General features: G+C 36.3%; 1 protein-coding gene across 3 annotated transcripts in view; it reads right to left on the reverse strand.

Annotated features, from left to right (window-relative positions):
• The window catches only part of TTLL7 (tubulin tyrosine ligase like 7), a 73,851-nt gene that overhangs the window by 48,773 nt on the left and 8,597 nt on the right, over positions 1-16,481 (reverse strand). For all 3 annotated transcript variants that reach the window (XR_015742899.1, XM_087930094.1, XM_026700114.2), the window contains exons 2-7: positions 12,690-12,846; positions 11,799-11,930; positions 10,265-10,386; positions 8,311-8,378; positions 1,740-1,898; positions 702-918 (exon numbers count right to left, since the gene is read on the reverse strand). Coding sequence is in view for 2 of the 3 variants with exons in the window: in XM_087930094.1 (XP_087786220.1) it covers positions 702-918; positions 1,740-1,898; positions 8,311-8,378; positions 10,265-10,386; positions 11,799-11,930; positions 12,690-12,714 (723 nt within the window). In the remaining variant the exon portion in view is untranslated. The remainder of the gene's footprint in view (positions 1-701; positions 919-1,739; positions 1,899-8,310; positions 8,379-10,264; positions 10,387-11,798; positions 11,931-12,689; positions 12,847-16,481) is intronic.

Raw genomic sequence — 16,481 nt, forward strand, 5'->3', positions numbered from 1 at the left:
GAGCAAGTGTGCATACAGATTTGTTCAGTTTTTTTAAAGTTAAATAATATGGAATACAACAGAAGAATAAAAAATATGCACGATATGGGGGGGAAATCAACCTTGTAGTTTTTTTCTTGATACAGAATAGTATTTACCTAATTTATTTGTTGTTTATTTATCTTATTTGTTTATTTATCTTGTTTATTTATCTAATAAAAATACCAAATTTGGAAATTCAGGATAGACAAAAGGAAAAACATCTTATTCAAATTTGCTAGCATACAATTGGGTAAAATGAATAAACTGATGAAGAATACATCTTTCTAGTCATGAAATCTCTGAATTGTCCCCAGGATCAAAGGCTAAACATAATCCCATGGAGAATTCTAAAGGAAATGAATTTGCTAGACTCTTTTTAAATCAGTGATTAGGACTGAACATGGAACCAAGAAGCACTAGTCACACATCCACGTTGGTTGTGGATGAATATTGTGGACCCATTCTGGCCTTTTTAGGCCTCTCAGCAGGTTCTGATACCCTCAACTATTGTATTCTTCTGACTCTCAACTCAACAGAAATTAAAAACAAAGCCAAATATAATCATTCCAAAACAATTTCTCTTGCAATCAATGCCTAGCTGTTCACTATTACAACACATACCGTAGGTTTGCCTAAGCATATATTATTGCACTATTTTTATTCACCTAACTTTTACTTACCAGATTTGATTCATTGGGTGGATGATATTTCTCTGTGCCCATTCTCACTAATCCATCATGATATAAAAATATTTTAAGTGGATCACATGAAGTTACCAGAATGTACACCCTTAAATCAAATTTGTAACCTTCCATAAGGAAGGGCTTGTCAAGATATTCTTGAACTATGAGGTGGTCCTGGGAATGAAGTTTTTCTGCATTTCTGACAAGGGAGATCCTGATAAAAGGTAAAAAAGAAAAACTGAAGACTTTTCACTCTGGCTAATTATTTATAAAAAAAAAAAAATGTCCCTTAAATACGTAGTAAGATACTGGTTTCATTTGTTTTAAGCTAGGTCTATCAAACCTAACTTCTTAGGCATGTACACCAAATCTATTATACTGCATAGTTTACCATGTATTTGAATACCTCTCAAGCTATAATTATTGTGCAGTTACATAAATTAGTTTAATAAATAAATAAATAAATAAACAGATTATTACAGGTAGTCCTCACTTAATGATTACTCATTCAGCAACTGCTCAAACTTACAACAATGCTGAATGTGTGATAATTACAATTGTACGTTGTAGTTACGGCTTTTAAAGCAACCTGCAGTCAGGTGGATTGTGATTAATGACTTTCCCTGCCAACTTTCCATAAGCAAAGTCAATGGGGAATCTAACAGGAAGTTGGAAATTGTGGTCATGTGGTGTGCTTGTGGTCCTTGCTTAATGACAGCACTGGGACAGTCAGAGCTATTATCATTAAGCAACAAAGTCACTTGTTTTTTTTTATTTATAGCTGCATGCCTTAAGGATAGAGTTTCCAGTCCCAATTAGCATTGTTAAGCATGGACTATCTCTATACGGAAATAAAACTAACAAATCCAGTCCACTATTTGGAAGGAAATGTTTGTTGCCAGTTTAGTAGCAACAGCCTGCTTACTGTCCTTGTTATTAATGAATAGCATTTTTAGAAAGTCAATATCTAATTATAATTCCAGTAATATAAACAAGTGTCCTCATGTGGAAGAATTGGGTTACCACCGCACCTACCCATGTCCCATGGCCCCATTAGCTGGTTTGACTATGAACGTTTTCTGTCGGCGTTTTCTTTTAAGTTCTTTTACATAGTTCTGGAACTGGGTAAACTCTGCTGGAAAAATCCACGTCCGAGGAATGAAACTATATTCCTGTGGCTGAGATTTGATCATTCTGAAAAAAAACCAGAAGAACAAAAAAAAAATCCAGTGCATTTTCATATCTGCGGTTTCAATCTGATTTAATTCTGGGTTTAGCAGTAGCAAACTGGACAAAGAAAAACATATTCATATATTGCATACTTAGAAGTTATATAAAGGTAGTCCTCAATTTACGATCACAATTGAGCCCAATATCTCTGTTGCTAAGTGAGGTGGTTGTTAGGAGAGTTTTGCCCCGTTTTACAACCTTTCTTGATGCCATTGTTAAGTTAGTAACACGGTTGTTGTGAATCGGGCATTCCCATTGACTTTGCTTGAGAAAAGGTCATGAAAGGTGATGACATGACCCCAGAATACTGCAACTGTCATAAATATGAGTCAGCTGCCAAGCATCTGAATTTTGATCACATGACCACGGGGATGCTGCAAAGGTGGTAAGTGTGAAAAACAGTCATAAGTCACTTTATCCAGTGCCCTTGTAACTTTGGTCACCAAACAAAGGATTGTAAATCGAGGACTACCTTAGTTTAATGGCATTTATCCCGACATATATTTTGGATTGCCATTGAAATGGTTTAATGGAAGCCATAACTCAACAGGAAAGGTGCCAAAATTAAGATTATCCAACAGTACATATTACCATTGTAAGATCTGAATTTCTGTGTGTGTTGTTACTTCAGTAAATCTGCATAATCTCTTTTTGTTCAAAATGTGACCTTCACACTCAGAATCTTTCCCAACAACCAAGATGGAAACTTTAGGAACAAAACTGTATGTTAAATTGCTTACAATTTATTTGTACTCCCTTAAAAGAGACAGAAAAATATGAAAAGATTGTTCTAAGAATTACCACAGAAATGAAAGGTATAAATAAGGATCTTCATATTCCCCAAAGGTTGTACTAAAGAAATGTTGATTCAAGTCAGGTACTGCTATTATATTTGTCACTTTACAATAAATAGAATGCAATGCAAAACAAGAAGAAAACCATAACAACTTTCCTGTCAATCTTTTAATTTGCCTGAGAGATTATATACAATTACTAATCGCTTATATGGGTACAAAAAACTTGCAAAAATGGCCATCTGCAGATCCAGGATTGGAGCCAAGAGTGTCAGGGTCTGTGTACAATAGAGAGCCTGTTACAAAAGCAACTAGCTAATTGTGGAAAGAACACTTCAAAATGAAAACATAAAAACCCACAACCATCATGGCAATTTTTATAATTGCGCTTACAGTTATTATAGATCTGTAATGGCAGTACTGTGGTTGAGGATTGTGGAATTGCCTTATTGCCTTGCTTAATCACACAGCACAGTGATTTTTATTTATTTATTTATTTATTATTTTTGATACAGGTAGTTCTCAAGTTACCACTGTAATGGAGCCTGCTCATCACGATCGTAACTGGTAATGATTGTAAAACAGTTGATCACATAACCAACCTAATTTGGTGGTTATTAGGTTGTTAAGTGAACCAGTGGTTGTTATGGGTACCATTTTGAGGAAAAAAAGAGTACGGAATGCCATTTTTCGCAAAACCATCGTAAAATGCAGGTGTGTGATCGCAAGATACTGCAGACCGCCATAAATGCGGCCTAAATGTCAAGCCTCCAAAGCACAGTCATGTGAACATGAGGGAGAAAATGACTATCAAAACTTTGAATCTGGGTCGTAAGTCTCTCTCACACGCATACACACATGCCCCATAAGCCCGTCAGAACTTTGGACACTTGTAAGTCAAGGACAACCTGTTCTCTTAATGTCACATGTATAGTCAAACTAAGATTAGGCTCATATCTTCAGCCCACCAATTGATCCTACTATTTGATGACTCGTATCCTAAATATCTGAAAAATGTGAACTATATTTGATGTGGTAGAAACTGGTCAAAAAGTGATGAACAAAACTCCTTGTTTGCTGAAGTTAACACTTCAATACAGGTAGTCCTTGACTTACAACAGTTCATTTAGTGACCATTCGAAGTTACAAAGGCACTGAAAAAAGTGACTTATGACAATCTTTTCACACTACAGCATCTCCATAATCACATGATCAAAACTCAGATGCTTGCGACTGGTTCATATTTATGATGGCTGCAGTGTCCCGGGGTCATGTGATCACCTTTTGCAACCTTCTGATAAGCAGAGTCAATGGGGAAGCCAAATTCATTTAACAACCTTGCTACTAACGTAACATTTGCAGTGGTTCACTTAACAACTGTGACAAGAAAGGCCGTAAAATGGAGCAAAACTCAACTTAACAAATGTCTCACTGAACAACAGAAATGTTGGCTTCAGTTGTGGTCATAAGTCGAGGACTACCTGTAACTCTGAAGGTTGCTATTGAAAGTCAAGACTAGGTCTTCTCTAATCTGAGGCCCTCTGGATATATAAAATTATATCTTTCATGATCTCTTCTTGGGATCTCTTCTTCAGCTGAGAACGCTCAGAGATATATTTTGAAGGGTGCTATTTTGGGGAAGAGTGAGCTAGTTTTCCATGGGGTAACTGTTCTGTGGGGTGGCTTGGTTGGTGTGGCTTGGTGGACATGGCAGGGGAAGGATACTGTAAAATCTCCATTTCCATCCCACCCCGCTAACCTGCTTTCCAGCTCAATTCTCCTGTGAAGGGCAACAAAAGAAGACCCAGCCAATCAAATGTCAAATGTAATGAATACAACAACCATATGAAAGACTCTCTTAGACAAATCTTGATCAATAGGAAGCCTCTCCCAATATTATCACTTGTTTTATAATCTAGATGAAAGACTAATTGTTCTTTACAGTGGAAATTATAAGCCTTCCCAGGAAATGAAAAAAAAACCTGGGAATACAGTGCTGTAATTAACAGGGAAATTTTGATATAAAATGTTGTACAAGCAGAAACTTGATACAAGCAGAAACCCTTCCGTCAGTAGGGGCAGAAAAAATCCAAGGATATAGGAATATTGATATAATATGGCACCAAAAGCAAATCCTGTTGAACTTTTCTTAATGGCAGTGATTTGCTTTGAGAATACCTATTTATTTTTACCATTTTGTTTTATATTTTACCATCATGATTAACTTTTAATATTTCAGCAGTTGTCATTACAGAAATAAAAAACAACCACCAGAAAATCCTTCAAGTCAATGAAGAAACTGTGTTAAACTTAAGCTCCTCTGCCATCTTCACTTCATTTCTGCACCTTTACGCTTCTCTACCAATGTCCAAACGATGTAATGTTTTCTTATCTTGGAAAAAAAAATCCAGTGTGTAGTGTAGGAACAATGCTCATTAGTGGTACATGAGACCAGAACAAAGAAGGGAATCATTAATAAAATGCCTGGAATAACATGGTCCTGTGAGAACAATGGAGCTCTATGGAATCACATTATAGGAAGTTTTATGAAATTAGGAGATCTATCTATCTATCTATCATCTATCTATCTATCTATCTATCTATCTATCTATCTATCTATCTATCTATCTATCTATCTAATCTATCTATTTCTATAAATTGTGCTTAAGGCTTTCCTCCTGTAATTTAGGATTAAAGGGGAGGGGGAGGGTTTAATCACGAAAATAGCATAGAAGGAAAGGATGAAATAACTTGGCTCCTGGTTTGCAATGGTACAAGGGGAGACAAGAGCCACAGCTAAGATAATGGTCTAATAAATGAAATTGGAGTCTGAAGGAGGAGAGGTGGCAAATGCATCTCAGATCAGCTGGGACTCAGGAGGCAGAGAATAGATGGGGGTGGGGCCAGTCAGAGGTGGTATTTGCCAGTTTTCCAAACTACTCAAAATTTCCACTACCAGTTCTCCAGAACTGGTCAGAACCTGCTGAATACCACCACTGGGGATATGGGATGCTTTCTTCATACAACTAAATCCATTTTCTATTTGGGAGGAAACCCTGTTAAGCTGCAAAAGACCTTGAGGAAAGGGGAGGGGAGAGAAAAGAAACCTCATTCTACAGAGCCCCTTCTGTTTTTCCAGGAACCTGGAAAACAGACAATTCAAGTATCAAACAAAGAAGCATTCGTGCAGGCTTGTCTTCCCTTTTTAAGGCGGTACTTGGCCTTCTATCCCTCCCACCCCCTTCCTGAGTAACCAAGGTTCCTCCTGCCTTTTGGGGATGCTGTTCAAATGGAATTTTTTTCTTTTGTTTGTATCTGTTTCCACCAAGGTGTTAGTAATGCTCAATTAATTCAAGCTCTTTTTGAAATGACAACTAAAGTGATTAATGTCGGAACTTTTTTTTCTGCTTGCTGAGCACTGAAAGTATTGATATGAATGCTTCCCTCTTATTATACTATATGTTTTAGGACAGAGAAGAGCAAGCCCACAGGCAATAGGTTGCATGACTACTTAGCCCATTTCTATACCATGCTGCCCTGCCCAAAGTTCTTGAGATCACACCACTGAAACGTATTTATTTGTATCCCTATATTATTTTTTATAAATAGCTCAAGGTAGCGAACATACCTAATACTCCTTTCTCCTCCTATTTTCTCTCCACAAACAACCCTGTGAGGTGAGCTAGGGTGAGTAAAAGTGATTGACCCAAAGTTACCAGGCCAACTTTAGTTTAGTTTACTTTATTGTCATTGCACCTCATACAACGAAATCAAACACCATCTTCAGTGCACATCATGACCATGAAAATAAACACAAACACACCTCCTTCACCCTTCACACATTGTACCGGAAATCCCCGACACCACACCAACACTGCACTATACAGCAAAACTCAAAAGACCTACTGCCCTGGGATAGAAGCTGTTTTTCAGCCTATTTGTCCTTGTTTTTATTATTCTGTACCATCTGCCAAATGGTAATAGTTCAAAAAAAGGGTTCCTAGGATGAGATGGATCTTTGAAAATGTTTTGAACTTTCATAAGGCAGAAGGAGCTATAAAGCTCTTCCAAAGAGGGGAGAGATTAACCCATGATCTTCTGGAGTGCTGTCCTATCTGCCACTGTGCAATTGGCAAATCATACAGAGGTGCAGTATGTTAAAATGCTCTCTATGGTGCAGTGGTAGAAGGTCAACCAGCAGTTTCTCATTCAGTTGTTGTTTTCTGAGAAGTCTCAGGTAGTATAATCTCTGCTGGGCCCTTTTGACCAGGACTGCAATGTGAGCACCCCAGGTCAGGTCCTCTTTTATGGTAACACCCAGAAACTTAAAACTGGCCATTTGCTCCACTCGGTCTCCATTGATAAGCAAGGGCTGGATGTCTCATCTGTTCCTTCTATAATCCACAATAAGCTCCTTGGTCTTATTGTGTCGAGAACCAAGTTATTGTCTCCACACCACAAAAGCAACAAGTCTACCTCATCTCGGTAGACAGACTCATCTCACCTGGAGATAAGGTAGGTCTAGAACTCAGAGTCTCCTGGTTTCTAGCCTGGTGCTTAGACCAAACTGGCTAGCAAAATTGCTGATTTTCAGTTTGACTTTGTTTTCAAAGTAATGTTTAAAATAGATGTGTTAACCTCTACTAATCCTAATCTGTTTATTACTATTTAAAAAAAAAATAAAAAAAAATGAGAATTAAGAGTTATATTACATGCACAAACGTACACACACCATGATTATAGCTGAAATCAGTATAAAGCAGCTTTTTGAATATCTAATTATACTTCTCTGCTACCTTGGTAAAAATTTCATAAATACAAAAGAGATGAGGGGGAAAAAAGCCATTATCTTTTATTCTGGTAAATTTAATAGTTGAGTGTTGTCTAGCGACTCTCAGCATAAAGTAAAAATAAAATTAAGTATTCAAATGTATATAAATATGGATTGCATATTTACAACATAGACATATTTGAAGAATTCCTTACAAGAAAACCTTTTTTCCAATTTGAAATATTTTCCTGTTGCTTATGAACGAACACAAAGAAAACAATCAAACTGATTAAAAAAGTAACTTTTCCTGGATCAGGCTAAAAAGCCATCTTGTTTGCCATGCAGGCTAACTGGAAACCTTCAAGAAGTTTTAAGGCATAAAGCCGAGGTGGGAAACCATGGCCCCTTTATGACTTGTGGACTTCAATTCCCAGCATTCCTGGCTCAGGAATTCTGGGAGTTGAAGTCCACAAGTCATAAAAGGGTTATCATTCTCCAGCCAAGACATAAAGCATGCAATTTTCTTGCGTAGTTGCCCCTGAACTCACATCAATTGCCACTTATGGCAGCTGCTGGACATGTGACTGCCCTGTAGCTATTGATAGATCCATCCTTCATAACTCTTTGGAAGAACCACCAAAGACTGGTAGAGGACCAGCTTATTTTGGACTTTAGGAACTGGATGACATTCAGGAACTACTAATGCGTACTTAGATATCCAGTAAAAAAAAAAACCTTAGTAGCTATATTTAAATGTCTTAACCTGCATTGTAACCAACTGTTTTCCATTATTAAAAAAAAGAAAAATTACTTGGTCATGTTTCGTGCCAAAAAGTCCTTCCTACAGATTTCCCCCATTCCAGGAAAATGGTTGATTCTCTGGTTAAAACAAAAACAAAAACAAAAGACACACATTAGACAGGAATTTCTGATACAAAGCTGATATATATTAAAGCTGAAGATCAGTCAATAACTGTAAGTCAAGATAATGTTATTAAATATATTCTGAAACTTCTGACATTTAGTAAATAGTGTATTGACCAGAAATACATACAGGTAATGCTCACTAATCCACTTTCTCAATTTAGCAACCAATCGAAGTTGCAAAGTTTTTTTTTAAAAAAACAGGTTTGCAACCAGTCCTCACGTTTATGACCGTTGCAGCATACCAGTCTTTTGATCATGCTTTGGGTGCTTTGCAAGCAGCATGCATTTGCAGCCGTCAGTGTCCTGCAGACATGTGACATTCTTGTGCTTCACAACCAGCTTCCAACAGGCAGTTAGGAGAATGGGAAAGTAAAATTGCTACGACATTGCCGTGCGATATCTTGCTTAATGACCATAATGGAAATGACATGGTCATACAATTTTCAACTTAGTAATTGTGGTGCTTGCCAATCCAAACTGTACCCTTGTGAAGAATACCTATATGGGCTTCTTAGCAATCTTACATAGAGATGATTAATCTTTCTCTTTTTCTCTCAGTTTAAGAATTTGGCCCCAGATCACTGAAATCCTGAATAAACTATTGATTAGGAACACAATGGCTTTTTGTTTCTTACTATTTCAAAAAGAAAAAAAATCAAATTTGGAGTGGAGGAGAATGCAAATGAAGTAGGCAGATTGCAAAATACTAACATAGCAAGTGCTTTTGTTAGGATATTTCACTGGTACGACTCCCCCATCCAAACAAGAGGAAGAACAAAAACTAGATAATGTAAGAACCATTGGCTTACGTGAGGGCTCATACAACATAGTAGAATACTTTATTTACTTATGGAATTTATAAGGCTGCCCAACTCAAAATGTATGGTTCTGAATACAAATTTGAAAGACTGATGCATTGAGAACCAAATAACAAAGAGAGATGTATGAGACAGCTTGGAAGATCTCCTTGACAGTAATGATCTGCTCAGCAGGAACTATTACTCTAAAATAGTCTAGCACATCTAATTAATATAGCCAAGAGATTTTAGCATAAAACTGTGTAAGTCTCCAGTAATCAAACTCTATTGATTGTGTCTTTAGCTTTGTCCTGCTAGATGGCAGTACCTAGCTAAATTGGTTATCTCAAACTAAGTACAGTCTGATCACTTGATAAGGATAATATTAGGGTTGTGGACTAGACAGTGAAATAAACACACATACACTCAGACACTATCCTAGAAAAAGACAAGGACAAACCATTTTTGTATCATTGCCAAGAAAACATAACCACGTCCATAAAAATACCAGAAATCTAGCTAACATCTATGATACCCTGTTCTAAATTGACTCATGTATAGAACTCAGTTCCAATTGTGACTGTTCATGCAATTTGATTTCTGCTAAAATGTGACAGGGCTCTGCTTCTATAGAGAAGTAATCTTCAAAAAAGATACACTGTGGCTATAAAAACATAAACTTGCCTGGGAAAACAGGAAGGGATAAGAAAGAAACTTAATATAACAATACCTTGACATTCTTTAGTATAAGAAGTGGGGACATAGAAAACCTATACCAATAAAGTATTAATATTTCTTGTGTTGTCTGTTTCCCAACTTAGACTATTTCAAAGAGTTGACAATTGTCTAAGCTATAAATACTAGAATCTTTGCCTGGAACTCTGAACCATACTTTGATCATACTTCTGCCAAATGTATTTATTGAAAATAGTTTGTTTTCAATTTTGAGCTAGGATTAATTGACCTGGACTACTAAGAGAAATCCTCAACATATAACAGTTTACTACTTTAATCAATGTCTCAGCTCTTTCTGATTTTTACCTGATAGTTCTGGAGATCTGCAATTTTTTCTTGCTGCACAGCACAGTCATTCCAGATAAGGTTTGCAGTCTCGTCATCATCCCGAGTCTTCGCAAATCCCATTTCGTCTATTGCTACCCGGACTACAAGACAGAAAGCAATACATGAAAATCAACAGAAACAATTAGATTTCTCAATATCCAGAGAACTAACCTTAATTTTCCAACTGTGGATGTACAGCAGATATTAGCCCACAACATTATTATTAAAATTACTGACATTATTCAGTTCACAATATGAATTTTGGTAGTTCTCAACTTACAAACATTTGTTTAGCGACTGTTCAAAGGTACAGCACTGAAAAAAATGACTTATGACCGTTCCTTGCACCTTCTGATTGTGACAGCATCCTCACAGTCGCATTGATCAAAAATCAGGGTTTTGGAAACTGGCATGTATTTATGAGGGTTGCAGCATATCTGGGTCATGTAATTGCCATTTTTGACCTTCACGGCTGGCTTCCAACAAGCAAAGTCAATGGGGATTTGCTCAACAACCGTATTAACAAGTAAATCAGTGATTTGCTTAATTGTGGCAAAAAAAGTTGTAAAATTAGGCATGATTCACTTAAGAACTGTCTTGCTTAGCAACATAAAATTTTGGTTACAATTTTGGTCATAAATGAAGGATAATACATAATAATACTCCCTACGGTAGAAATATAATGATTGTGTGTTAGGTTAGGAGCAAATACTGGTTTATAAAAGAAATATTAAGACTTTTTAGCTTTCAAAATAATTAAAACCTCCAACTGATTTTTACTTGAAACAGTAGGAATATGTTGACTCTGACAAGAGTTGACTTTATAAAGCTCTCTTAGTTGTTGCTTTCCTAACTAAATTTACATAATGGAAGATACAAGATATGATTCATTCTCTTCTTGGTTAATTGTTGTGTGTTAATTGTTGTGTGTTAGGATTAGGGTTAGGGTTAGTTGTGTGTTAAGAGGCAATGTTTGTATTTTTCTTCATTTATGCCAACTAAAAAATCAGACAAAATCTAAGTGATCACAACTATAGATAAGCAAAAGCAGAATGCTGAAAGAATAGTAGATAATATTCAAGAATGCTGAATGGTTAACATTAAGGCTTAAATTGAAACAAAAAGAAAAAGAAAACCAAGGAATCTTGTCACATTTTGTATAAAAGTGATAATTATAGCAAAAATATGGTATTGACTGGAGAGATTATAACAGCACATCATAATCCTCCAATTAAAAACAAGATTTTTCCCAGCTGAAATGCTAAGTTCCAGTTAAATGTGCTCTCTTTTGTAATTCATGTGTAAAATTAATGTGAAATTGAATGACCATACTGAGCTTAATGCATTAGAATATTGAAAAATATTAGATGCTAGATGTCTACGGAGATGAAATACACCTTTAGGGTTAACTGCTAGAGCAATTTACCAAGACAAAAAAATACACTCTCCATCCACCTTTCTTTATTTTACCATAGGATTAAATGTAAATTAAATAGAATATGTAGCTTGCTACCAATTTCATATTTTGTGCCAGCAATATTCGCAGTAATGGTTGCATGTTTTTTCTTCTCTCTGACTTTTCTCCTTATTGAGTTTTGGAAAGTTAGGCCTGAACTCAAAGTCAAAGACGTGGTTCCTTGGTTATCTGTTAAAAAAAAAAGGGGGGGGTATAGTAAGTCATCACTATATACTTTTTTCAGCAAATTGAGAATACACAGAAAATCATTTTACCGTATGATCTTAAAAGCATAGCAAAGTTAAACAAGCTGTTAAAAAACTTTTGAAATGCCAATTATAAAATTTCAACTTGAAGTGACAATGCATCACACACACCGCTGAAGTATTTACAATCTTCTCAATCCTAGCAAAACTACCGCATGATCCTTCTGCAATGTAAACGTACAATCCTTGCCTAAACATATACCCATAATGTGGTATAATGTTTCAGATTTATTTCAAGAATGATATTTTAAAATGGCAGGGAGTACAAAAGCAACTCTTGCTTGCAACTCACTAAAACATCACCTGTTCCTTGGGTTTCCACTGCAGCTAAATGAACTTGAAAGCAGATGCAGTTGTTTTAATAAACAAGTCAAGTTCTATGATTACATTTCTTTGTGTCCAAAGCAGTTGTTATATAGGAAATATCAACACAGCATGGTCCCAATATGGAAGTAGCTTGAGTAAGTACTTAAAATCCTTTGCTGTGCCCCCACCAATTTCCCTGTGTCTTTTTTAAAAACATAGAGAAGCGGCACCACCCCTAAAGGAATTATACCTGGAGGTCCATTATCTAATCATGCATGTAGTATTGCCAGGACTGAATACAATATATAATATCTGAACTGCCCAAAAGTTGCTTGTTAAACCCAAAGTATAAGGTTTCTGTAATAAGGTAGCTTACCTCCTTCATTAGGCAAGGATGGCATTATATCTGGGATGCTGTAATTGGAGAGCTACACACAGTGAAGGAATTTAAGAGGCTTTCCAAGCCAATCTTCTTTTCATACCATTTCAGTTCAAGACTGCAGCAAAACCCAGATTTAAGAAAGAAAAACCACCTGTATTTAAGTAGGAAAATGTCCCAATTACAAAGCATTCTTTGCAGATCAGTTTTTAGCATTCAGATTTTCATAAAATTTCTTTGAAAGACATCTTAAAATATGATGAAAGGGCAGATGAAGAATAAAATGTTTAGTTTCTTTATCTCATTTGCAGTAAACCCTGACGCAATCTTATAGAAAGACTCTTAATTGGGGGAAGAAAAGTTTTGAATTTAAGCCAAACACATGTACATTTCCTTCTGACGTTATTAGGCAGAAAAGATAAAAACCACTATTTTGTCTTACACCAAAATCCTGAATTTTTAATAATATGTAATGATGAATTTTAATAATGATATGTTTTAATAATAAGTAAGTATGTCATAGTTGTCTTTAAGGCTAAAGAAACAATATATCCATGTAAGGGGGGAATCAGAAAAGCCATCTGAAATGATACCGCACATATCAAGTTATAAACCTACAATTAGTTCCTTAATCTTTCCCAAAGAAAATCCACCACCAGATGACACTTAGAAACTCAAGCATTGCATTCTCTGTCCTATTCTGATGGTTGTTTAAAAGCAACATTCAACCTCTTGTCACTGCAAGTTGGTATTTATCTAAAATTATATGGACGAAAGACATATTTTAACAGTAACATGGAAGAGCCATATTTGTCAATTCTCAAAGGAATCTACGTGGTTTAAAAAAGGTGGAACAATTTCTCACCAAAGCATTTTAGAATGACCATCAACCTCAAACAGAATATTACCCTTTTATTCAAAGGTGTATGATAACCTCAATAAGTGCTTTCATTTGTACACCTTGAATTAATTAACTCACACTGACCACTATGGACTGGAAATCATCTCTGCTATCTTCCCTACCTCTTTCAGTTAAACAGTAGTGACAAATTAGAATGATAGGGCATGGAAGAATTGGGGTCTGAGATAGAAGAAATAAAAACTCAAAGGAACACCATTCGTTTAGCACTGTCAGAGCTTTGAGAAGTCACTGAATAAACTACAAGTTGAGGACTATCTGTAAATAAAGGATGAGATATGGAGATGAAGATACATTCAATTGTAACTTTATGTGGGTGAAGAGTTATTAAATTTGTAATTGTTGTAATGAGGGTTAGAAGTCACCCCTTCATATAATTTTATTTTGTCAGAGTGCGCACAGGAGATAACCCAGGAGCAAATACAGTAAATGGAGGTTTGTATTTTAAATAGTGGGTTTATCTACAAAGAATATATACATACACGTACTTTAAAAGTCAGACCTCAAACAGGAATCAGCAATTACAGCATAGAAAAACAGGGGGCAGGGTGAGAGAGAGATACAGGGCCTCTTCTTATTATAGGGCCTCTTCTTATTACAGGCTCCTTAAAGTAATAGCCCAAAAACCTTGCTGACTCATTCCCAGTATTACATCATCATAGGATCTGGTCATCATTACCCTGACATATTTTTCTTTATCATATTCTTTTTTCTTTTTCTTCACTTTTTCTTCATTCTTGCTACTCTTTTTGCTTTACATTTAGTTTGCATTGGATTTTATTTTTACTATTGTAAGCAAAAATTTTAATTTAAAAAATGCATAAAAGAGAAGGAAAAACATACATGACTTTCAGGCTGCTGTCTGAACACTATTCTTGGTGCATCATGACTAAAATTGACCGGGGTATCTTAATCCATCATGCATATCCCAAATCAGAAAGTGTGTTTACTAGAACAGAAACACACTTTAAGCAGAATTAAAATCATGTTTCGAAGAATCTGCATACTTGTTTATCCTCATTTAGAAGAGGTATATAAGTGTTCAGAGAGCAAAAGATTTAAACAATCTGAAGAGAAACCAGAATAGAAATACTAAAAAGTTAAATCCTTAGAAGATGGGGGGAACTATACTCAAGCTATAAAAGATGCTAGAGATAGCAAATTTTTAGAAAATTACAGATTCTATCAATCAACAAATGCCACATTATCTCTTCCTTTGAGAAGAAAATTTGGACAAGATTCATGAACAATACCCTTTCAAATATGTTTAAAATGGCATTTGGAAAATATTTGTAGTTGGGGTTTGTAAGTGGGGGTTTTTTTCTAAATCTTTATTTATTTGGGGGGGTTCCTTTTTTCTTCATGTGTAGTGAGCTGTTCACTTTTATTTTATTTTATTTTATTTTATTTTATAGAATAGAATAGAATAGAATAGAATAGAATAGAATAGAATAGAATAGAACAGAACAGAATACTTTATTGGCCAAGTGTGATTGGACACACAAGGAATTTGTCTTGGTGTAAATACTCTCAGTATACATAAAGAAAAGGTACATTCGTTAAGAATCAAGAATCATAACGTACAACACTTAATGATAGCCATAGGGTACAATCAATCAATTATGTAAGTTTGTTTGAAAATTTTGAAGGAAAAAGAGTCAGGAGGCAATCCCAAAATGCTTGCTTTCCTCACACACACACACAAAAATAATCTTACAGTAATTATATCCTGTATGCCTTTGAGAAACCTAATCTTTTGCCTCTAATTAGGTTTCCCTGACTTCCTCTTTCTGCTTTCTAGTCCTTTGCAAGGAAGGACCATTTGTCTTCTCTCTGTGTTTAAAAATACAGAAGGGAATCAAAACACAAAGCCTAGGGGGAAAAAAGCAGCCCCCTAACCAGACCCCTCCTCCCACCCACAGACAGCAGCTGCTCTTTCGACTCATGGTGCAAGGGCTGTTTTGTGCTTAACTGGACATTTCTTGCATTGCTTGGTGGCTGCTGAGTGGGGCAGTCCCAGATCCAAGTAAACAAATGATTAAATTTACTTGTTCTTACTTCCTCCTTAAGCATGAGTTCCAGGCAAGGATGGAACAGTAGTCCTTGTTTAATGGCTACAACTGGGACTAGCAGCTCAGTCATTAAACAAAGCATTCACTTCCTTCAGCTTTCCTTTGTTGGCAGACCTGCAAAGGTCTTTGTTGGCAGACCTGCAAAGGTCTTTGTCATGCCCTTGGTAGAGTCGGACTCTGAGGGAGAGGAGGAACAGCCGACAGGGAGTGGAGGTGTGGCTCCAGAGGTTGTGGAGGAGGCTGGGGAAGGGCAGAGGCCAGCTGGGCAGAGAGGAAGAACCAGGCCCATCCCTTCTGCATCCTAGGACACACAGGGAGGAACGGAGAAGGCAACAACTTGACTTACGAGAGAGGAAGCGGCCATGATCCTCCTCATTCGTTGCAGTTGGGGAGACTAGTATATAAGAGAGATGATTACAACGCAGCGTTGCTAGAAGCAAAGTGTGTTTTATTTGGGGCTGAAGTTTTGGTTGGCGTCCTTCCAACAGACTGTGCCTTATCTCCTTGAATTTGGTAATTACTTATCCTGGTCCGTTGTGGAAATTTTGTCATTGTAGTTTGTTTGGTTTTTTTATTTCACCCCTATCTGCTCATTAAGTTCGGACTGTATTGTTTTCTTTTGAAGACTATTTTTGAGTACGTTTTATCTCCAACTGAGAATTATTGAACAATGGGTCCAAGTTGGAGGCATTAAGGGACATTTATTTACGTTCTGGATTTTGTTACATTTGTGTTACACTCCGGGTCATCACAGTCTTAAATGTGAGGATTCGTTGCAAAGTTACATTTTTGTCACTG

Source organism: Pseudonaja textilis, chromosome 3 (genome assembly GCF_049901715.1).
Source record: "Pseudonaja textilis isolate UNSWEBS1 chromosome 3, rPseTex1.2, whole genome shotgun sequence".
In the NCBI taxonomy this organism is placed as follows: domain Eukaryota; kingdom Metazoa; phylum Chordata; class Lepidosauria; order Squamata; family Elapidae; genus Pseudonaja; species Pseudonaja textilis.